We start from the raw sequence: 26,583 nt of genomic DNA, 5'->3' as shown, positions 1-26,583 counted from the left end.
ATTTAAAAAAGATCTGATGCTAAATAAGATTATCTCTATGCCAAAACGCCCATGTTAAACTAGAACTGTAGCCAGGATGCATATGGCTGACTAATACCCCCGCAATCTGCACGAGTCAATGGTGAATTGGAACTCTTAATTAGAGGCTAACTAAGATAACCCAGTAATATAGTGACCAGTTGCCATAGCAACCATAAATTTGAGGAAAAGAAAGTAAGATACACATCTGCATATGGACATCTATATTTGTGTGAAGTTTCATTGAAATTGGCCCTTCGATTTAGGAGGAGTTGTCTGGACTAACTTAAAGTGTGGTTCTTATCTGAAAACCTGTTTATAGTGACCAGTTGCCATAGCAACCATAATTTTGAGAAAAAGAAAGTGGCATGCACATCTACACATGGTCCTCTATATTTGTGTGAAGTTTCATTGGAATCGGCCCATCAGTTTAGGAAGAGTTTTCCGGACAAAATGTGTCTACAAACGGACGGACGGACAACCTGATTCCAGTATACCCCCCTAACTTCGTTGCGGGGGTATTATAAGATAATCTCCACAACATCTATTGTCTTCATTATGTTACAGAGAACAGCAACTCACCTGTCTTGCTAAGAGATAAGGCTACAGAAGATAGCTTGCAGTTGTCAGCTTCAGTCAAGACTGACATCACAGTTTCCAACTGGAAATGATTATCCTCCTTTAACAGACAATGGATGACTGACTTATAACTGAGAGTACCAGCGACGGTCACAGCCAGCTCACCTTTGTTGACCATTGATGTTCCTGTTAAAAAACATAAAACAGAGTCAGGAATTAAGATGGCCACACAGCATTACAATTGGTACATATATTGTATAACAATAATCTGATACTTCTATTAGATTTCTACAGAAATTTCTACTGGACAATGTAAACAATGACAAAATATTAATTAAAGTATAACTTAGATTAAAATATAAAATTTCATCGAAGTTTAAAACAGCTCAAATGTTGGAAATTCTAATTCAACTATATACAGCAAATAATTTTGGTACCAAAACAACAAAATATCAGCATCCTCACAATATTAAGTGAATGGAAATTAACCCTTAATTCAGTTAACATCCATTCCAGATCATAGTTGGACAACTTATATTCAGAACATGTCAACAGTTGGAAAAAAACAGCAAATGCATGGATATGCCCCCACAGAGTTCTTGACTAACGTTTGTCTTGCAGATCCTTGACTCCTCTTGGATTTACAGTTTCATTGAAGTAGGAACATTGTAAGGGAGTTTCTGAAATGAAATTAAAACTGTGCAAAAGTCCCAAGGACAATAATGAATTGTTAAAACTGCCTTAACTATGATGATCATAATTAACTTATCTAAGATCTATCAGATATTAATTATTGGATTAACAATCTCTGCCTACTACTGATACTCTATATCAAAGCTTCAACTTTGTAATAACTAACTGATTCTTGAAAGTGGTGATTTCACAGAGCATAATTTTTTTCTTGAATTAAAACTTCATTTCAAGGCTTACTCAAAATCTTTAACATACAATTCAATTCCTTTTGGGTTTATAAAATAACTAAATAATTAGCCTATGTTATAACATCACTTTGCCTCGTATTATAAAACTGAAACTGGCAACTGAAGCACTATTGACTGCAGCTAATTGTAAAATTAAACTATTAAACTATAAACCTAAAAATTGATGCTGACACCAGTCGACTTATTTTAGCCACCTTAGCTATTCTCAGAACAATATGCAAGTTAAATATATCTACAGTGGACCCGCGATAATCCGGACGCCGATAGTCCGGAAAACTCACAGTCCGGACGGAAATGCACGGGAACGGATTTCCGTAACGTTATTTGTACTCACCAGTCCGGAAATTCGGATTCCGATTCCGGAAGCCCATTTTGGGAACGGAACGTACTTTTCATTAGTAAATTTCCCTCAATAATCCGGACGATTTTTTCACCACGAGGAGAAAAAAATCTCGGGGCAAGTCACCCGTGTCGACAGCTGTACAGACTATCGCTTGACACTGTGCGTAGTCATAGCGACCGCTGCCAGGTCATAGCCCCGGGTGTTTACCTGTGTTACAATGTGTAGCTTTTGTTTTTATAACGGTACATTGCTTTTTCTCTACGACCTAAATGTTACAGAATTTATGCACAAACATACAGTACGCGATACGATAATTAATCAATCTCAAATACATGTAATAAATTTATGATCGGTAATTAACATCATTAACACTTGTATTGGGTAAACACGGATATCGGCTTTGTAACACCGTTACGTGAAACGACGACTCATTGAAAGATGCATGTTATTAATTACATACACATTTACGTATTAAGCAGTGATCAGAAGAACTGGGTTGATTACACACAAATTAGTCAATAGTCGTCTGATACTTAACTAAGCGTCACATTGTTAAGTGAATACGGGTTTAATAATTATCGGACATCTTGGGTAGTTCTCGCTGGTGTCGCGTACTTTTAAATAGATAACATGGACTGACGGTAAGTTGTAAAATCCGGGTATTTTATTTAAGGTATTTAACGTTTGTAATTTCTACTTTTTTGTGAACCTCCGGGATGTGACACATCTGTGTTGTTTGTAGGTCACATATGCCCGCTATAAATAAAACAACTTTCACTTTACATGTTCTTTAAAAAACATAGTTTATTTTTTACTTTCTACAAAACAAAACAAGAATCATATCAGAAACATAAGTATATTTATTGTTAAAAAGTCTGACAATTAGACGTGTTTATGAAACGTCCCGGATTGTATATAATCAAGGGAGATAACTCTTACACGACAATTTTTTTTGACCTGGTACACGAAATTCGGCAGTCCGGAAAACTCGTAATCCGGACGGTTTGGACTGGGAACGAAGGTGTTCGGATTATCGAGGGTCCACTGTAGATATTTCTAAAGTTCTGAGATCAAATACAGTATATGGTTACAAATAATTGCACAAGCACAGAGGGATTAAACTATCAAGTGGGGTGGGAGTACATTTTGTAAGTATGTACCAGTTAATAAAACGCTATACAGATGAAATACAAATGTAGCACTACAGTTAAAGAATATATTAATAAAGTCTGTAGTATAACTTGTTGACTTTTTTTCTGGTGTTGTAAATGTGTTTTTCTGGTGTTGTAAATGTGTTTTTCTGGTGTTGTAAATGTGTTTTTCTGGTGTTGTAAATGTGTGTGACTTTCTTGTGATGCAAATGTGAGTGTTTTTCTGTTGTTGTAAATGACTGTGTGTTTTTCTAGAAGGTGAGACCGGTATAGTCTTCTCCCTCAAGCTTTTGACACCTTCGAATTCCCTGCCTTATGATACACTATACGTGTTCCAAGGATATTCAATTGTTAATAAGGATTAATTTGTTTCCTACCGTGGAGTGTTTTTGAATCCCAGAAGATGATGAGGCCCTCAGCTGTTGTCTTTTCGATCTGTCCTAGGGTCACCCAGAGGTCGACATTTCCATACCTTAGCTGTACTCCAGTCTTCTCTGACACAGGGTGTGTTGGCACAGAAACTTTGCCTGCAGTAAATTTCAAATTTAAGTATTTCAATCAAATTGTGTGAATGATATTAATAATGTGTGCGTGTTGGAAAATGAAACCGACCAAAACAGATTGAAAGTTGTCTATTTCAGTTTAATTTTTACAATAGTCTAACTGATCCTTGACTGAATATAGCATCCGAAATAGTTACTAAAATAGTATAATTGTCACTTGCCTAGGTAATTTAATAAACAAGAGGTGTATGGACCTTAACGGTCACCTGAGTTCTGTCAATAGCCAATTAGCACTGGAGCTGGTCATTGCTATAGATAGATTCTGAGCTGTGACATCACAAGTGTGAGAGTCGCCTATAGAGCACAGGTTTTTGTTGTTAAAGTATGAACACTTGCAGTTGACAATGACTATTTAAAGTTGTTTTGTGGTAGCTCAAAACAGATTTATCGTGAATATTTTCAACAATTTTAAATTAATATAGGCCTACATTCTACAAAATAACATTTATTTGAAAGATGCTTACATTTTAGGCCACAACAGTAACTTTGACACATTTTTTGCCACAACAACTAGTGACTTTGACACTTTTTTTGACACATTCTTCTCCGGAGCTGTCGCTATCAAATCGTGTGCTGCTGTCTGTCGCCATGTTTACATTTATGAATGAAGAAAGGTGAAGGCCACACCCGCATAAATAAAGCATTCCTTTGTGTGTTTCAGCCAATCAGAACTAGGTAAACAACCCACCATTCTGTTCAGTAAAACCTGCTCTGATTGGACGGTTTTGGAGGTGTGTCTTTGGAATACTAGTTTTCAACTAATCATAGAAAACGTAATATAGCGTGTTTGGCCGCGTGTATGCGGGATCGGCCATTTACGACAGGCATGGAGAGACCACCTGTATGCGGTATCAGGCCTGCAGGGGGGTTGTAAATATCACGCATAGATGCGGGATCGGCCGCGAAAGAGTTAATCCCTGCTGATAATGTATGATATTTTAAGGTCTAAATCATTGCTGATAATGTAAGATATTAGGTCTAAATCCCTACTGATCATGTAAGATAGGTCTAAATCCCTGCTGATCATCTAAAACAGGTCTAAATGTAAGATAACAGGTCTGAATGTAAGATAGGTCTAAATCCTTGCTGATCATGTAAAACAGGTCTAAATCCCTGCTGATAATGTAAGATAGGTCTTTATCCCTGCTGATAATGTAAGATCCCAGCAGGCACTCAACGTTGATATATACAGTCAAACCTCGATGATTCGAACTTCGTTGATTCAAATTTCTCGCTATATCAAACTTTTTGCTTGGTCCCGAATTTCCTCACTATGTAACGCTACTAACGAACCTATGTATGATTCAAATTTTTATAAATCGAAGTTTTCGTTGTATCAAACTTTTTTCATGGCCTGTTAGCTAGGATATTATAGGTAATTGACATCTCATGATTCCAACAAAAAAATTACCTGTACTGACCACTGGACAGGTGTTTGTTGTGACCCCCACGGCAAGATTTCACACCCCTCCTACGAATGCCCTGACTGATAATAGGGATAACGATAGCGAGCGTTGTCACTCCCGATCATGGGGTGAATTAATAATCAGACTAAATTGATAGATAAATGGTGTATTTAGAAGGCATGACATTTAATCACTCCGGTATCCCATACGGGTAATATAAATGACATTGGATAGATTAAGATAAGACGATATTTTGAATTGAATCCTCAAATATTTTGCACTGTTAACTCTTTTTTCTGCAATAAGCCATATCTTGTGATAATGATACAGTGTAGTACAATATGAAAGATACAGTAATATTTTTATGACCAGTACGGTATGGTTTTCATGTAAATAGATAGATTATCATTTTATTTTGTCACGTTTGTAGCAATATATAAAGTCCCACGTGTTACGGTTTTAGTTTGTGTGTTGAATGACAGTCCAGCCTATCAGGTTGTCACTAGTGTCACATTTTACTACATTTGTCTCTTGTGATAATTTGTGTACACTAAGTTAAGTTGGGTAACTTATTATATTTTGTACTAAATTGTGGCCCAGATGTGTAAGAAATGAGGAAATTATCGTTAAATAATTCCTTTCTTCTACACCTGCATTGGAAATACTTTTTATAATTACAATTTATAGAAATCTATAGGATAGGTCACGTTATTTCATATACAGAACGTAGTTTAAATTGAAAATTTTGAGTGCAATTTTCTCCTCTCATTTATGATTTTATAAACGCCTTATAGACTGTATATTATAGTTATTTCAATGATTTTGTCTTTTCCAGCAGGATGCACTGAAAACCATTCACAGACTACAGATGTCCTAGTGATTCAAAGTATGGCCCAGAACCAGTAGATGGAGATGCCGACCGCTAACTACACAAGTTTTTTTGAAAATAAAGTATGAATTGAAAAAAAAACTCTGTTTTGTCTTATTTTGTGTCAGTGAGAAATACGTTGTGTCAGAGTTGAAATCCTGACGTTGAATTATGGTACGTTGTCACAACTTTCAAAATCAAATATGAATTCAACGTATAATCAACGCTGGTCCTCAACGTTGAATCAACGTTTAATCAACGTCATTGTGCCTGCTGGGATAGGCCTTATTCCATGCTCATTAATGTAAGACAACTCTAAATCCCTGCTTATAATTTAAGATAGGTACAGACTGAAAGCTGTGTAGAAACCTCCAGGGTATCATTAAAATGACATAGATTACCTTTACTGCTTCTTTCCTTTTGCTTTTTGTCTTCATCTTCAAATGCCTGCAGAAAAATATATTAGTTGTATTCAGTAGATGTTTTAGAATGAAAGGCCCAAAAGGCCTGTACATGTTTGCTGCAGTGCCAGTCATTCACTGTGGTGTCTCACTTAATTAGAATATAACTGTCAATTAACGATTTAACCTTGGCTTTGAAATAGTATCACTTTTCCATTTTCTGAGTCAGTTGATGAACACAGTGAGAGAGTGTACAATATTAAACAACATATTACAATTGTGGTGTATTAGACTTTAGCACAAATCTGATAAGGTCACATGTTAAAAAGGCAAACAAAAGGTGAATGGACATGAATGGTTCACTCAGTAATGTTATATGGATAATTGGTGACAGATATTACAGTATCATCTAAACAGGGTGATCTATAGTATAATGAATCTAATTATATATGTTATGTTAATATGGTCATGTGATAAATGTAATGTGCATATAAGGCTGAAACTTTCATAATTATATCATTCCATAATTGCAACCTTCCAAAAAATATTTTAAAAAGTGTCTAGTATCTATATATTGTACCTATATTAGTACATAGATTTATAAGGTTAAAGAGTAGCTATTGTTGCGCACATCAGGCAAAGGTCTAAAGATGAGTTTGAATTTTAGCCAATCAAGACACCTGGAAATGAGGAATCAAACCAGGAAGAAGGCACACCAGTTTTAGCTATAATATAATTGGATTCCTTTAAGCTCAACCCAGGGCTATGGGCTTATGTGTGTGTCACAATTGTTACATTATTAAACCTTCATCTTATAACAGTGAGATATGACATTTCAGTTCCGTGATCTTGAAATTAGGTCAAGGTCACCAATTTGAACAAACTCATAGCACTTATTCTCAAGAAATTGTATCAAGATTTTTACATATTTGACCTCTGACCTTGAAAGTATTAAGTCAAAGCCATTCATTTCAATGATGTTATTAACCCTTCATCCCAGCATGATATTATCTCAATATTATGATGCTGTGCCTCTTCATTTATAAGAGGCTGTTAAAAAAATTGAAAGTTTGAACATTTTAGCCTTTCATCCAAGCACATTATGGGTATTGACCCAATATCATGACCCTCAGAGCCTTGTGGTTAATGAGTTGTTTGAAGCTTTTTACACAATTGGTTTTTGTGACCTTGAAAGTAGGTCATTATCAATCATTTCAATAATCTCAACAGTCCTTCATCCTAGTATGCTAAAATATCAATGACCCTGTGCCTCTTGGTTAATGAATGGAAATTACTTTAATATTTTAACATATTTGGCCCCTTTGACCTTGAAAATAGATCGAGGTCACCAACTTGCACAAGTGTGGCAGTCCTTCATACCAGTATGTCTCTGGCCTAATATCATTACACTGGACCTCTTCATTGATAAGAAGTTGTTTGAAGTTTTTAACTTATTTGTCCCCTGTGATCTTAAACAAGAGGCCCAGGGGCCTTAAAGGGACATCACGGTAAAAACGTTGTAATTTTCAATGAATGTACATGTTTTGTTCCTTTCCAGTTATGTTTCTGTGCTGTCCCAATGTTCACAGTCGATCCTCATGTCCAGCTTGACCACTTGATTTAGTTGGGAATCCCCCTATAAATTTAGCGCGGAAATTATTTTTAAATCATCACGTAACTGTTTTGAAATCGAGGCAACACAAACACACGATAGTTTACAAGGCGAAATGGATTAGTTGGACAACGATATTATACAGTGGTTGAAATGTTAAATAACACGTTCTGTATATATTCCGGCACATATATTTATGTGTAAATAAGTGTAAACACCGTACATATAGTATAGTGACAGTAGCGATGTACTGGTACAGACTATAAATATTACCGAGTTTGTGTAAATATTACCGAGATTGTCATGACCTACTATCCAGCAATCAAGCAGAATACGAGCAGCGTCCGTATTACTGCTGTTTTCATGTTTTAACTGTATTGTACTGCTTCCCCAGTTTAATTCTAGGATTGTGTTTGACCCATTTTCCAATTATTCTCTTCATTGCGGAAGCTGTTATCGTTTTCAACCGCAGTCGATTCACATTGGAAGCCATTTTTGTTTTCAGGTGTTTTAGTGTGTTGTGCGCATACGTGTTATCGTATATGTCACAAAATTTGCATATTCAGACTATTGATCAACGAATTGTGATAACCTTTTTATAATTAATAATTGATGTTTTTTATATACATATATCATCAAATTCGAATGGTTATTGTTACTCCAATAATATGAAAAAATACAAAATAAAAATTGGTTTAACGTGATGTCCCTTTAACGGTCATCTGACTCTAAATTAAAACCCTTATATTATTGTAGTATGTATTCTCTGCAGCAAGTATATAGTGGCACTGTTGGCCATGGTGGCCATCTTGAATTTCTGACTGACCCAATAAATAACAACACTTGGTCTAAACCATGACCCAATAAATAACAACACTTGGTCTGAACCATCTAAGGATAATTTCTGGTAAGTTAGAGCTGAATTTTGAGAAGAAGTTTGAAATAGGCATTGTTCAGGAAAACCATGATTGCACAATCATGTAACAAAATGGCCACCATGGCTGTCAAGTCAATGATTTTACTAGGCCGAAAAATAACAACACTTTGTTGGCCCTCCTTCCTTAACATCCTCACCCATTTCCAGCTCAATGGCACCAATGGAACTGGAGAAGAAGTTTAAAATGTGTTTTTCAAGATAGCAGCCATGGCGGCCATCTTAGATTTCAGACCAATCAAAAAATAACAACACTTGGTCAGGATCCTCTCAGGAACATGTCAGGAAAGTTTCAGCTCAATAGCACTGGTGGAACTTGAGAAGAAATTTCAAATGTGTTTTTTCAAGATGGTGGCTATGGCGGCCATCTTGGATTTCGAATCGGCCCGAAAAATAACAACACTTGGTCAGGATCATATCAGGATCATTTCAGGCAAGTTTCAGCCCAACAGCACTGGTGGAACTTGAGAAGAAGTTTAAAATGTGTTTTTCAAGATGGCAGCTAAGGCGGCCATCTTGGATTTCGAATCGGCCCGAAAAATAACAACACTTGGTGGGGATCATGCCCAACAGCACTGGTGGAACTTGAGAAGAAGCTTAAAATGTGTTTTTCAAAATGGTGGCTATGGCGGCCATCTTGGATTTCGGACCGACCCGAAAAATAACAACACTTGGTCGGGATCATATCAGGATCATTTCAGGTAAGTTTCAGCTCAATAGCACTGGTGGAACTTGAGAAGAAGTTTAAAATGTGTTTTTCAAGATGGCGGCAACGGCGGCCATCTTGGATTTCTGACCGACCCGAAAAATAACAACACTTGGTCGGGATCATATCAGGATCATTTCAGGCAAGTTTCAGCTCAATAGCACTGGTGGAATGTGAGAAGAAGTTTAAAATGTGTTTTTGAAGATGGCGGCTATGGCGGCCATCTTGTATTTCGGACAGACCCGAAAAATAACAACACTTGGTCAGGACCATATCAGGATCATTTCAGGCAAGTTTCAGCTCAATAGCACTGGTCGAACTTGAGAAGAAGTTTAAAATGTGTTTTTGAAGATGGCGGCTATGGCGGCCATCTTGGATTTCGGACCGACCCGAAAAATAACAACACTTGGTCGGGATCATATCAGGATCATTTCAGGTAAGTTTCAGCTCAATAGCACTGGTGGAACTTGAGAAGAAGTTTAAAATGTGTTTTTCAAGATGGCGGCAACGGCGGCCATCTTGGATTTCTGACCGACCCGAAAAATAACAACACTTGGTCGGGACCATATCAGGATCATTTCAGGCAAGTTTCAGCTCAATAGCACTGGTGGAATGTGAGAAGAAGTTTAAAATGTGTTTTTGAAGATGGCGGCTATGGCGGCCATCTTGTATTTCGGACAGACCCGAAAAATAACAACACTTGGTCAGGACCATATCAGGATCATTTCAGGCAAGTTTCAGCTCAATAGCACTGGTCGAACTTGAGAAGAAGTTTAAAATGTGTTTTTCAAGATGGCGGCTATGGCGGCCATCTTGGATTTCGGACCGACCCGAAAAATAACAACACTTGGTCAGGACCATCTCAGGATCATTTCAGACAAGTTTCAGCTCAATAGCACTGGTGGAACTTGAGAAGAAGTTTAAAATGTGTTTTTCAAGATGGCGGCTATGGCGGCCATCTTGGATTTCGGACCGACCCAAAAAATAACAACACTTGGTCAGGACCATCTCAGGATCATTTCTGGCAAGTTTCAGCTCAATAGCACTGGTGGAACATGAGAAGAAGTTTAAAATGTGTTTTCAAAATGGCGGCCATCTTGGATTTCGGACCGACCCGAAAAATAACAACACTTGGTCGGGACCATCTCAGGATCATTTCAGGCAAGTTTCAGCTCAATAGCGCTGGTGGAACTTGAGAAGAACTTTAAAATGTGTTTTTCAAGATGGTGGCTATGGCGGCCATCTTGGATTTCGAATCGGCCCGAAAAATAACAACACTTGGTCAGGATCATATCAGGATCATTTCAGGTAAGTTTCAGCTCAATAGCATTGGTGGAACTTGAGAAGAAGTTTAAAATGTGTTTTTCAAGATGGCGGCCACGGCGGCCATCTTGGATTTCGGACCGACCCAAAAAATAACAACACTTGGTCGGGATCATATCAGGATCATTTCAGGTAAGTTTCAGCCCAACAGCACTAGTGGAACTTGAGAAGAAGCTTAAAATGTGTTTTTCAAAATGGCGGCTATGGCGGCCATCTTGGATTTCAGACCGACCCGAAAAATAACAACACTTGGTCAGGACCATCTCAGGATCATTTCAGATAAGTTTCAGCTCAATAGCACTGGTGGAACATGAGAAGAAGTTTAAAATGTGTTTTCAAAATGGCGGCCATCTTGGATTTCGGACCGACCCGAAAAATAACAACACTTGGTCGGGACCATCTCAGGATCATTTCAGGCAAGTTTCAGCTCAATAGCGCTGGTGGAACTTGAGAAGAACTTTAAAATATGTTTTTCAAGATGGTGGCTATGGCGGCCATCTTGGATTTCGAATCGGCCCGAAAAATAACAACACTTGGTCAGGATCATATCAGGATCATTTCAGGTAAGTTTCAGCTCAATAGCATTGGTGGAACTTGAGAAGAAGTTTAAAATGTGTTTTTCAAGATGGCGGCCACGGCGGCCATCTTGGATTTCTGACCGACCCAAAAAATAACAACACTTGGTCGGGATCATATCAGGATCATTTCAGGTAAGTTTCAGCCCAACAGCACTAGTGGAACTTGAGAAGAAGCTTAAAATGTGTTTTTCAAAATGGCGGCTATGGCGTCCATCTTGGATTTCAGACCGACCCGAAAAATAACAACACTTGGTCAGGACCATCTCAGGATCATTTCAGATAAGTTTCAGCTCAATAGCACTGGTGGAACTTGAGAAGAAGTTTAAAATGTGTTTTTCAAGATGGCGGCCACGGCGGCCATCTTGGATTTCTGACCGACCCGAAAAATAACAACATTTGGTCGGGATCATACCAGGATCATTTCAGGCAAGTTTCAGCTCAATAGCACTGGTGGAATGTGAGAAGAAGTTTAAAATGTGTTTTTGAAGATGGCGGCTATGGCGGCCATCTTGTATTTCCGACCGACCCGAAAAATAACAACACTTGGTCGGGACCATCTCAGGATCATTTCAGACAAGTTTCAGCTCAATAGCACTGGTGGAACTTGAGAAGAAGTTTAAAATGTGTTTTTGAAGATGGCGGCTATGGCGGCCATCTTGGATTTCGGACCGACCCAAAAAATAACAACACTTGGTCAGGACCATCTCAGGATCATTTCTGGCAAGTTTCAGCTCAATAGCACTGGTGGAACATGAGAAGATGTTTAAAATGTGTTTTCAAAATGGCGGCCATCTTGGATTTCGGACCGACCCGAAAAATAACAACACTTGGTCAGGACCATCTCAGGATCATTTCAGGCAAGTTTCAGCTCAATCCCACAGGTGGAACTTGAGAAGAAGTTTGAAATGTGAAAAGTTTACGCCCGGCGGACGGCGGACGGCAGTCGGCGCACGACGACGGACGAAGCATGATGACTATAATTCATTTTAACAACATTGGTAGCCCTTCATCCAAGTATGCTAGTATCATGAGCCTGGGCCTCTTATTAAATGACAAGAAGTCATTTAAATCTGTTAATTACATACAAGACCCCTGTGACCTTGAAACAGGTCAAGGCCATACATTTGAATAAACAAGGTCAGGCATTAGCATAAGTTGATAACCCTTCATCCTAGTATGTTACTGGCTAAATATCATGACCCTGGACCTCTTGTTTAATAAGAAGGCATTTTAAGTTTTTGTGATCTAAAAAACAGGTCAAGGTCACCCAATTATACAAACTTGGTAGCCCTTCATCCCAGTATGCTACTATCCAAATATCATGATCCTGTGGGGCTCTTGTTTAATTAGAAGTCAAAGTGTTAAAGATACTGAAAAGAGAGCAAATAAGGTTTGAGCTTCAAATAAAAGCCAATGAAAACTGGTCACTGACATCAATATAGTCAACCAATGACAAAGAGTCTGAAACAAGCCTAACTTGGTTGCTTCTCCTTTGCATTTATGACTCAATTCAGCACTTGATTTGAAATATGCAAAGTTTCCCAAACATTGATGTATTGTTAATGGCCACAGCAATAGAAAAAGTTGCTAATCCCATGTGCATTACATTGAAAGAAAAAAAGAAAATGATTATGCAATATCTCGTTGACAGGAATACCTTGGACATGTTAAGTAATTATAATATACTTCCAAAGAATGAACGTCATACTGAGATGGCATTCTGCTGGGAATTGTTAGATCGTGTATTGCAGTGTATCATTTAGTATCATAGTGTGGAAATTACAAGTCAAATTTTAATGAGATTGGCGATATATATGATTGGGTCTAAACTGTAGATATGGACCTAATATAATCAGTAACATCAATGTACATATGTATCTTACCTTGATTGTACCTTTATCTCTGGGATAAACCACAAAGTTAACACACTCAATGTAGGAATCAGGCCTTTCCTCGAAGTAGTTGTTCACTGTGTCAAACATCGTGTGGGCCACCTTATCCCTGGGGTAACCAAGGTTACCAGTACCAAGGGCAGGGAATGATATTGTTTTATATTTCCTCTCTTCAGCTTTCTTCAGACAGTTCTTCATAAACAATATCATACACTGAAACAAAATAGATGATTGATAAACATGAGACCAATGATCGACTTGAACAGTCATCTAACTATTAAAACTTAGAGCAGGGATTCCATGATGGTAGCTTTGGTATGTATGAACTATTTATACTATTAAAACTTAGAGCAGGGATTCCATCATAATGGTAGCTTTGGTATGCATGGAAAACTATTTATGCAGGCAGCAAAAACTATTTTAAAGCCAAATTTGATATAAACTATTTGTCTCTAAATAATGTCGAACAAACCTTACACTTATATTAAGAACTGATTCTCTTTCTTTTAGTGCTAGTTTACTTCAGTACAAGTTTTGTTGAAACCAGATTGTTTTCTGTTGAATCCCCACCCCTTTCTCCAAGGATCACCAGCCTCATTTATCAAATAAAACAAGAGGCCCAGGGGCCTTAACGGTCATCTGACTCTAAATTAAAACCCTAATATTATTGTAGTACGCATTCTCTGTAGCAAGTATATAGTGGCACTGTTGGCCATGGTGGCCATCTTGGATTTCTGACGGACCCAATAAATAACAACACTTGGTCTGGACCATCTAAGGATAATTTCTGGTAAGTTAGAGCTGAATCCCACTGGTGGAATTTGAGAAGAAGTTTGAAATAGGTGTTGTTCAGGAAAACCATGATTGCGCAATCATGTTACAAAATGGCCGCCATTGCTGCCATGTCAAAGTTTTTACGAGACCGACCCGAAATAACAAAACACTTTGTTGGCCCTCCTTCCTTAACATCCTCACCAATTTCAAGCTCAATGGCACCAGTGGAACTGAAGAAGAAGTTTAAAATGTGTTTTCAAGATGGCTGCCATGGTGGCCATCTTGGATTTCAGACCAATCTAAAAAATAACAACACTTGGTCGGGATCATATCAGGATCATTTCTGGCAAGTTTTAGCTCAATAGCACTGGTGGAACTTGAGAAGAAGTTTAAAATGTGTTTTTTAAGATGGCGGCCTCAGCGGCCATCTTGGATTTCGGACCGACCCGAAAAATAACAACACTTGGTCGGGATCATATCAGGATCATTTCAGGCAAGTTTCAGCTCAATAGCACTGGTGGAACTTGAGAAGAAGTTTAAAATGTGATTTTCAAGATGGCGGCCTCAGCGGCCATATTGGATTACGGACTGACCGGAAAAATAACTACACTTGGTTGGGATCATATCAGGATCATTTCAGGCAAGTTTCAGCTCAATAGCACTGGTGAAACTTGAGAAGAAGTTTAAAATGTGTTTTTCAAGATGGCGGCTATGGCGGCCATCTTCGATTTCGGACCGACCCGAAAAAAAACAACACTTGGTCGGGATCATATCAGGATAATTTCAGGCAAGTTTCAGCTCAATGGCACCAGTGGAACTTGAGAAGAAGTTTAAAATGTGTTTTTCAAGATGGCGGCTATGGCGGCCATCTTGGATTTCGGACCGACCCGAAAAATAACAACACTTGGTCGGGATCATTTCAGGATCATTTCAGGCAAGTTTCAGCTCAATGGCACCAGTGGAACTTGAGAAGAAGTTTAAAATGTGTTTTTCAAGATGGCGGCTATGGCGGCCATCTTGGATTTCGGACCGACCCGAAAAATAACAACACTTGGTCGGGATCATTTCAGGATCATTTCAGGCAAGTTTCAGCTCAATGGCACCAGTGGAACTTGAGAAGAAGTTTAAAATGTGTTTTTCAAGATGGCGGCCTCAGCGGCCATCTTGGATTTCGGACCGACCCGAAAAATAACAACACTTGGTCGGGATCATATCAGGATCATTTCAGGCAAGTTTCAGCTCAATGGCACCAGTGGAACTTGAGAAGAAGTTTAAAATGTGTTTTTCAAGATGGCGGCCTCAGCGGCCATATTGGATTTCGGACCGACCGGAAAAATAACTACACTTGGTTGGGATCATATCAGGATCATTTCAGGCAAGTTTCAGCTCAATAGCACTGGTGAAACTTGAGAAGAAGTTTAAAATGTGTTTTTCAAGATGGCGGCTATGGCGGCCATCTTCGATTTCGGACCGACCCGAAAAAAAACAACACTTGGTCGGGATCATATCAGGATAATTTCAGGCAAGTTTCAGCTCAATGGCACCAGTGGAACTTGAGAAGAAGTTTAAAATGTGTTTTTCAAGATGGCGGCTATGGCGGCCATCTTGGATTTCGGACCGACCCGAAAAATAACAACACTTGGTCGGGATCATTTCAGGATCATTTCAGGCAAGTTTCAGCTCAATGGCACCAGTGGAACTTGAGAAGAAGTTTAAAATGTGTTTTTCAAGATGGCGGCTATGGCGGCCATCTTGGATTTCGGACCGACCCGAAAAATAACAACACTTGGTCGGGATCATTTCAGGATCATTTCAGGCAAGTTTCAGCTCAATGGCACCAGTGGAACTTGAGAAGAAGTTTAAAATGTGTTTTTCAAGATGGCGGCTATGGCGGCCATCTTGGATTTCGGACCGACCCGAAAAATAACAACACTTGGTCGGGATCATCTCAGGATCATTTCAGGCAAGTTTCAGCTCAATGGCACCAGTGGAACTTGAGAAGAAGTTTAAAATGTGTTTTTCAAGATGGCGGCCTCAGCGGCCATCTTGGATTTCGGACCGACCCGAAAAATAACAACACTTGGTCGGGATCATCTCACGATCATTTCAGGCAAGTTTCAGCTCAATGGCACCAGTGGAACTTGAGAAGAAGTTTAAAATGTGTTTTTCAAGATGGCGGCTATGGCGGCCATCTTGGATTTCGGACCGACCCGAAAAATAACAACACTTGGTCGGGATCATCTCAGGATCATTTCAGGCAAGTTTCAGCTCAATGGCACCAGTGGAACTTGAGAAGAAGTTTAAAATGTGTTTTTCAAGATGGCGGCTATGGCGGCCATCTTGGATTTCGGACCGACCCGAAAAATAACAACACTTGGTCGGGATCATATCAGGATCATTTCAGGCAAGTTTCAGCTCAATAGCACTGGTGGAACTTGAGAAGAAGTTTAAAATGTGATTTTCAAGATGGCGGCCTCAGCGGCCATATTGGATTACGGACTGACCGGAAAAATAACTACACTTGGTTGGGATCATATCAGGATCATTTCAGGCAAGTTTCAGCTCAATAGCACTGGTGAAACTTGAGAAGAAGTTTAAAATGTGTTTTTCAAGATGGCGGCTATGGCGGCCATCTTCGATTTCGGACCGACCCGAAAAAAAACAACACTTGGTCGGGATCATATCAGGATAATTTCAGGCAAGTTTCAGCTCAATGGCACCAGTGGAACTTGAGAAGAAGTTTAAAATGTGTTTTTCAAGATGGCGGCTATGGCGGCCATCTTGGATTTCGGACCGACCCGAAAAATAACAACACTTGGTCGGGATCATTTCAGGATCATTTCAGGCAAGTTTCAGCTCAATGGCACCAGTGGAACTTGAGAAGTTTAAAATGTGTTTTTCAAGATGGCGGCTATGGCGGCCATCTTGGATTTCGGACCGACCCGAAAAATAACAACACTTGGTCGGGATCATTTCAGGATCATTTCAGGCAAGTTTCAGCTCAATGACACCAGTGGAACTTGAGAAGAAGTTTAAAATGTGTTTTTCAAGATGGCGGCTATGGCGGCCATCTTGGATTTCGGACCGACCCGAAAAATAACAACACTTGGTCGGGATCATCTCACGATCATTTCAGGCAAGTTTCAGCTCAATGGCACCAGTGGAACTTGAGAAGAAGTTTAAAATGTGTTTTTCAAGATGGCGGCTATGGCGGCCATCTTGGATTTCGGACCGACCCGAAAAATAACAACACTTGGTCGGGATCATCTCAGGATCATTTCAGGCAAGTTTCAGCTCAATGGCACCAGTGGAACTTGAGAAGAAGTTTAAAATGTGTTTTTCAAGATGGCGGCTATGGCGGCCATCTTGGATTTCGGACCGACCCGAAAAATAACAACACTTGGTCGGGATCATATCAGGATCATTTCAGGCAAGTTTCAGCTAAATAGCACTGGTGGAACTTGAGAAGAAGTTTAAAATGTGATTTTCAAGATGGCGGCCTCAGCGGCCATATTGGATTACGGACTGACCGGAAAAATAACTACACTTGGATGGGATCATATCAGGATCATTTCAGGCAAGTTTCAGCTCAATAGCACTGGTGAAACTTGAGAAGAAGTTTAAAATGTGTTTTTCAAGACGGCGGCTATGGCGGCCATCTTGGATTTCGGACCGACCCGAAAAAAAACAACACTTGGTCGGGATCATATCAGGATAATTTCAGGCAAGTTTCAGCTCAATGGCACCAGTGGAACTTGAGAAGAAGTTTAAAATGTGTTTTTAAAGATGGCGGCTATGGCGGCCATCTTGGATTTCGGACCGACCCGAAAAATAACAACACTTGGTCGGGATCATTTCAGGATCATTTCAGGCAAGTTTCAGCTCAATGGCACCAGTGGAACTTGAGAAGAAGTTTAAAATGTGTTTTTCAAGATGGCGGCTATGGCGGCCATCTTGGATTTCGGACCGACCCGAAAAATAACAACACTTGGTCGGGATCATTTCAGGATCATTTCAGGCAAGTTTCAGCTCAATGGCACCAGTGGAACTTGAGAAGAAGTTTAAAATGTGTTTTTCAAGATGGCGGCTATGGCGGCCATCTTGGATTTCGGACCGACCCGAAAAATAACAACACTTGGTCGGGATCATCTCAGGATCATTTCAGGCAAGTTTCAGCTCAATGGCACCAGTGGAACTTGAGAAGAAGTTTAAAATGTGTTTTTCAAGATGGCGGCCTCAGCGGCCATCTTGGATTTCGGACCGACCCGAAAAATAACAACACTTGGTCGGGATCATCTCACGATCATTTCAGGCAAGTTTCAGCTCAATGGCACCAGTGGAACTTGAGAAGAAGTTTAAAATGTGTTTTTCAAGATGGCGGCTATGGCGGCCATCTTGGATTTCGGACCGACCCGAAAAATAACAACACTTGGTCGGGATCATCTCAGGATCATTTCAGGCAAGTTTCAGCTCAATGGCACCAGTGGAACTTGAGAAGAAGTTTAAAATGTGTTTTTCAAGATGGCGGCTATGGCGGCCATCTTGGATTTCGGACCGACCCGAAAAATAACAACACTTGGTCGGGATCATCTCAGGATCATTTCAGGCAAGTTTCAGCCCAACAGCACTATTGGAACTTGAGAAGAAGTTTAAAATGTGTTTTCAAAATGGCGGCTATGGCGGCCATCTTGGATTTCGGACTGACCCGAAAAATAACAACACTTGGTCAGGACCATCTCAGGATCATTTCAGGCAAGTTTCAGCTTAATCCCACTGGTGGAACTTGAGAAGAAGATTGAAATGTGAAAAGTGTACGCACGGCGGACGGCGGACGGCGCACGACGACGGACGAAGCATGATGACTATAGGTCATCCTGACCCTTCGGGTCAGATGACCTAAAAAGTGTGCCTTGAATAATGTTTTAGACCAAATACAGTTGTAACCTACTCAGGCATTTAGGAGGAGTAATGTTTTAAAGTAAAATTTAACATGAATTTTCCATTTTGGGGGTCCCATGTTACACTGCTACTGAAATCTGTGTTAAGTGGTGAAATTTGAATAAAATCAATTGATATAAAGATGCAATCTTGAATTTTTGTATTTGTTCAACATATATTTAATTCTCTGCATTAAGTTGCAAACCTTTCCATCTGTTATGTGTAAACAGGGAGATAATTTATTATAAAGCAGAGGTAAGCACGGCAAGCCATAATTTCGACCTATTATAATTACTAAAAACAAACAACAACAAGAAAGTATATTACAAGTTATTTAAGTTTAACTAAACCATCCTTTTTTACCTAAAAGGAGATGAATAAAGTACTTTAAAATAATTAACTTTCATGAAGAACTGTTCGACTAAACTATAAACACACTACTGTGAAAACATTAAAACATGTCAGATTGTTTTCTAGTGCACTGCAGTCTGCTTCATCTAGATCTGTAGCCTCCTTAATTATCAAAGCTGATTCATTTTTATTACGATTCCATTATAGCAGACGGTATCTTATGCTCTCACATGTACAGCATTTTGCATGTGTTTCAAACATACTAGTGATGCTGATTACATTTTTTCGAGAGCCCTCGGAAGTCTACCATCGTTTCTATGTAGTTCCGAATGAAGCTTTACTAAGCATGATCAACTCACTTCCGTTCGATGGTTAACACAATTTAAAGGAGTTTTACTCATTTTACAGTGAGTATTGAATCAGTTTTGACTTCAGAATATAACATAAATAAAACACAAAGACAGATTTGTTACTTGTCCCGTCGGACAAGTACTTTAATGATTTCACTTGTCCGACATCAATTTCGTCTGGTACCGGACAATCGGACAAGCGATAATGTCGACCCCTGGTATTGAATCAGTTTCATTTATTTAAGAAATGATTCCCTTCATTATGATGCTTCCTACCAAATTTGCTTGAAATCTGCTCAAGGGCATTAATAGGAGTAGCATTTTAGAAGCTAAGTTTAAGGATGGAAAGCACAACAAGACAAAACACATGGGTCAGATGACTAAACAAGAGGCCCAATTGGTCTGCATCACTCACCTGCTCCTATCTACTTGATTTAAATATAAGAGTATAGGCTTTAGGTTTATTCTTTTTTTAAACTAACTGTGTAGCCCTATATCAGGTCTCTATGTCTCCTGGTTATTGAGAAGTTGTCTTTTAAATATTTTATCATTTTTGACCTTATGACCTTGAATGAATGTCAAGGTCCTTCATTTTAACCCTTCTCCAAATCATGCTACAGAACAAATATCAGGTCTCTGAGCCCTTAAAGCCACATACTCCAAAAGAAATGTTTAAATTTCGAGCTCTTTACAGTTTCGAGATTTAATACATACCTAAAAAATTATCGCGAATCAAAAACTGAAGGAAAATGTGTATTTATGAAAGTATATACGGGAAATCCCCAAAAATAATAACTGGGTCCCACAGACCAAGTTTCTATACGAAATAGTCCTATAATGCAATGGGCGGGTTATCAGCCTATACAAAATGGAGGTATGCCGAATGCATGACCCTGCCAAAACACAGACAGGTTCTGTCTGCTAAAAGAAATTTGAGATTTAACGATAATGGCTGTTTGTTTGCCAGGTTGTTTTCCGGGCAGACTGGTCCAAAAATGCAATACAAGGGACCAAGGGGAACCTACTTATGAAATTTGAGAAAGATCCATTCAGTACTTTGAGAAATAGAGATAACAAACTTCAATTGTCAAAATCCAAGATGGCGGTCTGTCGGCCATATTGTTTTCCAATTGATCTCAAAATGCAATATGCATAACGAGGCACCAAGGGGAACCTCCATATGAAATTTGAGAAAGATCCATTCAGTACTTTCTCAGAAATAGCGATAACAAACTTCAATTGTCAAAATCCAAGATGGCTAGGCAGTCGGCCATGTTGTTTTCTGATTGGTCTCAAAACGCAATATGCATAACTAGGCACCAAGGGAAACCTACATATGAAATTTCAGAAAGATCCATTCAGTACTTTCTCAGAAATAGTGATAACAAACTTAAATTGTCAAAATCCAAGATGGCTGCCTGTCGGCCATGTTGTTTTCAGATTGGTCTCAAAACACAATATGCATAACTAGGCACCAAGGGGAACCTTCATATGAAATTTGAGAAAGATCCCTTTAGTACTTTCTCCGAAATAGCGATAACAAACTTCAATTGTCAAAATCCAAGATGGCTGCCTGTCGGCCATTTTGTTTTCCGATTGGTCTCAAATCGCAATATGCATAACTAGGCACCAAGGGGAACCTACATATGAAATTTGAGAAAGATCCCTTCGGTACTTTCTCAGAAATAGCGATAACAAACTTCAATTGTCAAAATCCAAGATGGCTGCCTGTCGGCCATGTTGTTGTCAGATTGGTCTCAAAACGCAATATGCATAACTAGGCACCAAGGGGAACCTTCATATGAAATTTGAGAAAGATCCATTCAGTACTTTCTCAGAAATAGCGATAACAAACTTCAATTGTCAAAATCCAAGATGGCTGCCTGTCGGCCATGTTGTTATCCGATTGGTCTCAAAACGCAATATGCATAACTAGGCACCAAGGGGAACCTTCATATGAAATTTGAGAAAGATCCCTTCAGTACTTTCTCAGAAATAGCGATAACAAACTTCAATTGTCAAAATCCAAGATGACTGCCTGTCGGCCATTTTGTTTTCCGATTGGTCTCAAAATGCAATATGCATAACTAGGCACCAAGGGGAACCTACATATGAAATTTGAGAAAGATCCCTTTAGTACTTTCTGAGAAATAGCGATAACAAGAATTGTTTACGGACGGAGGGACGGACGGAGGGACGGACGGATGGACGGACGGACGGACGGACCACGGACGCAGGGCGATTTGAATAGCCCACCATCTGATGATGGTCCATCTGATGATGGTGGGCTAAAAATCTAAGATGGCTGCCTGTCGGCCATGTTGTTTTCTGATAGGTCTCAAAATGTAATATGCATAACTAGGCACCAAGGGGAACCTATATATGAAATTTGAGAAAGATCCCTTCAGTACTTTCTCAGAAATAGCGATAACAAACTTCAATTGTCAAAATCCAAGATGGCTGCCTGTCGGCCATGTTTGTTTTCCGATCGGTCTCAATATGCAATATGCATAACTAGGCACCAAGGGAAATCTACATATGAAATTTGAGAAAGATCCCTTCAGTACTTTCTCAGAAATAGCGATATTAAACTTCAATTGTCAAAATCCAAGATGGCTGCCTGTCGGCCATGTTGTTTTCCGATAGGTCTCAAAATGCAATATGCATAACTAGGCACCAAGGGAAATCTACATATGAAATTTTAGAAAGATCCCTTCAGTACTTTCTCAGAAATAGCGAAAACAAACTTCAATTGTCAAAATCCAAGATGGCTGCCTGTCGGCCATGTTGTTTTCCGATAGGTCTCAAAATGCTATATGCATAACTAAGCACCAAGGGGAACCAACATATGAAATTTGAGAAAGATCCCTTCAGCACTTTCTGAGAAATAGCGATAACAAACTTCAATTGTCAAAATCCAAGATGGCTGCCTGTCGGCCATGTTGTTTTCAGATTGGTCTCAAAATGCAATTTGCATAACTAGGCACCAAGGGGAACCTATATATGAAATTTGAGAAAGATCCCTTCAGTACTTTCTCAGAAATAGCGATAACAAATTTCAATTATCAAAATCCAAGATGGCTGCCTATCGGCCATGTTGTTTTCCGATTGGTCTCAAAATGCAATATGCATAGCTAGGCACCAAGGGGAGCCTACATATGAAATTTGAGAAAGATCCCTTCAGTACTTTCTCAGAAATAGCGATAACAAACTTCAATTGTCAAAATCCAAGATGGCTGCCTGTCGGCCATGTTGTTTTCCGATTGGTCTCAAAATGCAATATGCATAACTAGGCACCAAGGGGAGCCTACATATGAAATTTGAGAAAGATCTCTTCAGCACTTTCTCAGAAATAGCGATAACAAACTTCAATTGTCAAAATCCAAGATGGCTGCCTGTCGGCCATGTTGTTTTCCGATTGGTCTCAAAATGCAATATGCATAACTAGGCACCAAGGGGAACCCACATATGAAATTTGAGAAAGATCCCTTCAGTACTTTCTGAGGATTAGCGATAACAAGAATTGTTTACGGAGGGACGGACGGACGGACGGACGGACCACGGACCACGGACGCAGGGCGATTTGAATAGCCCACCATCTGATGATGGTGGGCTAAAAAGGTTATCACAATTCGTTGATCAATAGTCTGGATATGTAAATTTTGTGACATACACGATAAAATGCATGCGCACAACAAACTAAAACACCTGAAAACAAAAATGGCTTCCAACGTGAATCGACTGCGGTTGAAAACGATAACAGCTTCTGCAGACAATCCTAGAATTACCCTGGAGAAGCAGTACAATAGATTGGAACAGTTCAAACATGAAAACAATGACTGCAGTAATACATGTACGCTGTTTGTATTCTGCTTGATTGCTGGATAGTATGTCAAAACAAACACGGACTAGGTAATATACAAACTCGGTAATATTTATACAGTCTGTACCAGAACATCGCTACTATCAGTATACTATATGTTCAGTGTCAACACTTATATACTCATAAATATTTGCGCCGGAATATATATATATGTACAGAATGTGTCATTTAACAATTAAACCACTATAATATCGTTATCCAACTAACCCAGATGGAATATTTCGACTTGTAAGCTATCATGTGTTTGTGTTTACAAATGAAAATGCCTCGATTTCAAAACAGTCACGTGATGATTTAAAAATAATTTCCGTGCTTAATTTAGAGGGTGATTCCCAACTAAATCGAGTGGTCAATCTGGACATAGGGGTCGGCTCTAAATATTGGGATAGCACAGAACCATAACTGGAAAGGAACAAAACATGTACGTGTACATTCAATGAAAATAACAACGTTTTTACTGTGATGTCTCTTTAATCATTTTGGCACCAAAACCCACTTTAAAGATTTTGGGGGTAAGTTATGGAAAGCTTGTAAGTCCACACCCTTCTTATTTGGTTTATACATTCATTAGAGGTCTAGGAGAGATATTATTTGACGTACAATGTCAAAATGACATGCTTATACATACATAAACAAGAGGCCCATGGGGCCTGTATCGCTCACCTGGTTGGATTTGACCAAATGTCAAAATAAAGTTCATGTTCAATTTGTTTTGTTTGTCAACATCAAACAATGCTATATATGGTTATAGTGTGGGGATCCTAACTGCTCTAAGTTTACAAACATGCATTGATAACTTTATGACTAGTAGCAATTTAAAGGAATTATCATTATTTCCCCTATATGGGGCCCCACCCCTTTGGTCCTTTGGGGGTCAAAGTCATCATTAATGCAAAATCTGTTTTGCTTTCTCCAAGGATGTTTCTGAACAAATTGGGTTCAAATCCATTCATAACTTAATGACTACTAGCAATTGAAAGGAATTACATCTATTTCCCCTATTGGGCTCCGCCCCTCCGGCCCCTTGGGGGTCAGAGTAACCATTTATGCAAAATCTGTTCCCCTTCCCCCAAGGATGTTTCTCTGACCAAATTGGGTTCAAATCCATTTATAACTTTATGACTAGTAGCGATTTAAAGGAATTTCCTTAATTTCCCCTATTGGGCCCTGCCCCTCTGGCCCCTTGGGGGTCAGAGGCACCATTTATGAAAATTCTGATCCTCTTCCGCCAAGGATGTTTCTGGCCAAATTTGGTCATCATCCAATAAGAACTTTTTGACAAGTAGCGTTTTGAAGCAAATGTTGACGGACGAACGGACGGACGGACGCTGCACCATGACATAAGCTCACCGGACCTTCAGTCCAGGTGAGTTAAAAATGAATGTATAGTGTGATTGATACCGCTGGTGAGCTTTTGCAATCATTGATTGCACTTGTTTTATTAACCATAATCATGACTTTTTACTTTCAAATTTAAAAGAATCTGGAGCATGTAGAAAGCATTGTGAAGTTCAAAGTAGATAATATATATAATTTAGTTACTATGTATGCTTAGAAACCAATATATTTTTGCAGTTAGTGTAATTATCAAATTTCAAAATCTGAAAATACATCAGAGGTATTTCAATTATGAACCACAATATTTAATTAAGTATCATTGATTCATAGGAAACCAATTATAACAAAGAAACCTTTGAGGGCACGAAAAAAAAAAGATTAACAATGCAAATAGTGACCCTTTTATGTCACCTAGTGATTCCCAGCATCATTCAATTTCATACCTTTAATTGTTGATCTGTGTGATATTCTGGAAGTGCTCCGTGAAAGACACTTTCACATTTCAACTTGTATCCATGTGTGACAGCCACCTCTCCCCACTTCACACCATGATGATACTGGTTACACTCTCGCTGTATTTCTTGGCCCGCTGCCTTAAGTATGGACGTAGATACAGCACCTTGACTCAGCTTCAGTTGTGTACTTGTTGTGTTTACAATGACTTCACTCTGCAAGGTTAATGGTGATATCTTAGCAACTCTAATATATACAATTAAATCTATTGTCTCTCTTACAATAAACAAGAGATCCCAGAGGGATCTTGGCGCCCACCATTGAATGATCTTTATAGGTTCCATGTCAGATTGATCTTTTCCCTACTTTTCCCTTCCTCTAAGTCTTATTTATCTGTTTAAATTCAGAAACAGCCCTCTAGTACTTTTCGTGTTGGTCCCAATATGCAAAACTAGGCACTGAGGGGAACCTACATATGAAATTTGATAAAGATCCCTTCAGTACTTTCACAGAAATAGCGATAACAAACTTCAATTGTCAAAATCCGAAATGGCTGCCTGTCGGCCATGTTGTTTTCTGATTAGTCTCAAAATGCAATATGCATAACTAGGCACCGACGGGAACATGCATATGAAATTTTAGAAAGATCCCTTCATTACTTTCTGAGAAATAGCGATAACAAACTTCAATTGTCAAAATCCAAGATGGCTGCCTGTCAGCCATGTTGTTTTCTGATTGGTCTCAAAATGCAATATGCATAACTAGGCACTGAGGGGAACCTGCATATGAAATTTCAGAAAGATCCCTTCATTACTTTCTGAGAAATAGCGATAGCAAATTTTAATTGTCAAAATCCAAGATGGCTGCCTGTCAGCAATGTTGTTTTCTGATTGGTCTCAAAATGCAATATGCATAAGTAAGCATCAAGGGGAACCTACATATGAAATTTGAGAAAGATCCCTTCAGTTCTTTCACAGAAAAAGCGATAACAAATTTCAATTGTCAAAATCCAAGATGGCTGCCTGTTGGCCATGTTGTTTTCCGATTGGTCCCAAAATGCAATATGCATAACTAGGCACCGAGGGGAACCTACATATGAAATTTCAGAAAGATCCCTTCATTACTTTCTCAGAAATAGCGATAACAAACTTTAATTGTCAAAATCCAAGATGGCTGCCTGT

At 39.0% G+C, this 26,583-nt stretch overlaps 1 protein-coding gene across 1 annotated transcript in view; it reads right to left on the bottom strand.

The window, feature by feature from the left end:
• LOC117338989 overlaps positions 1 to 26,583 on the bottom strand; it is a 138,138-nt gene that overhangs the window by 98,044 nt on the left and 13,511 nt on the right. The window contains exons 5-10 of the mRNA XM_033900353.1: positions 25,393 to 25,617; positions 13,307 to 13,528; positions 6,271 to 6,316; positions 3,410 to 3,559; positions 1,206 to 1,277; positions 601 to 783 (exon numbers count right to left, since the gene is read on the bottom strand). Coding sequence (XP_033756244.1) covers positions 601 to 783; positions 1,206 to 1,277; positions 3,410 to 3,559; positions 6,271 to 6,316; positions 13,307 to 13,528; positions 25,393 to 25,617 — 898 coding nt within the window. The remainder of the gene's footprint in view (positions 1 to 600; positions 784 to 1,205; positions 1,278 to 3,409; positions 3,560 to 6,270; positions 6,317 to 13,306; positions 13,529 to 25,392; positions 25,618 to 26,583) is intronic.

Source organism: Pecten maximus, chromosome 12, assembly GCF_902652985.1.
Source record: "Pecten maximus chromosome 12, xPecMax1.1, whole genome shotgun sequence".
Classification (NCBI taxonomy): domain Eukaryota; kingdom Metazoa; phylum Mollusca; class Bivalvia; order Pectinida; family Pectinidae; genus Pecten; species Pecten maximus.
This window is presented reverse-complemented; position numbering and strand designations above follow the sequence as displayed.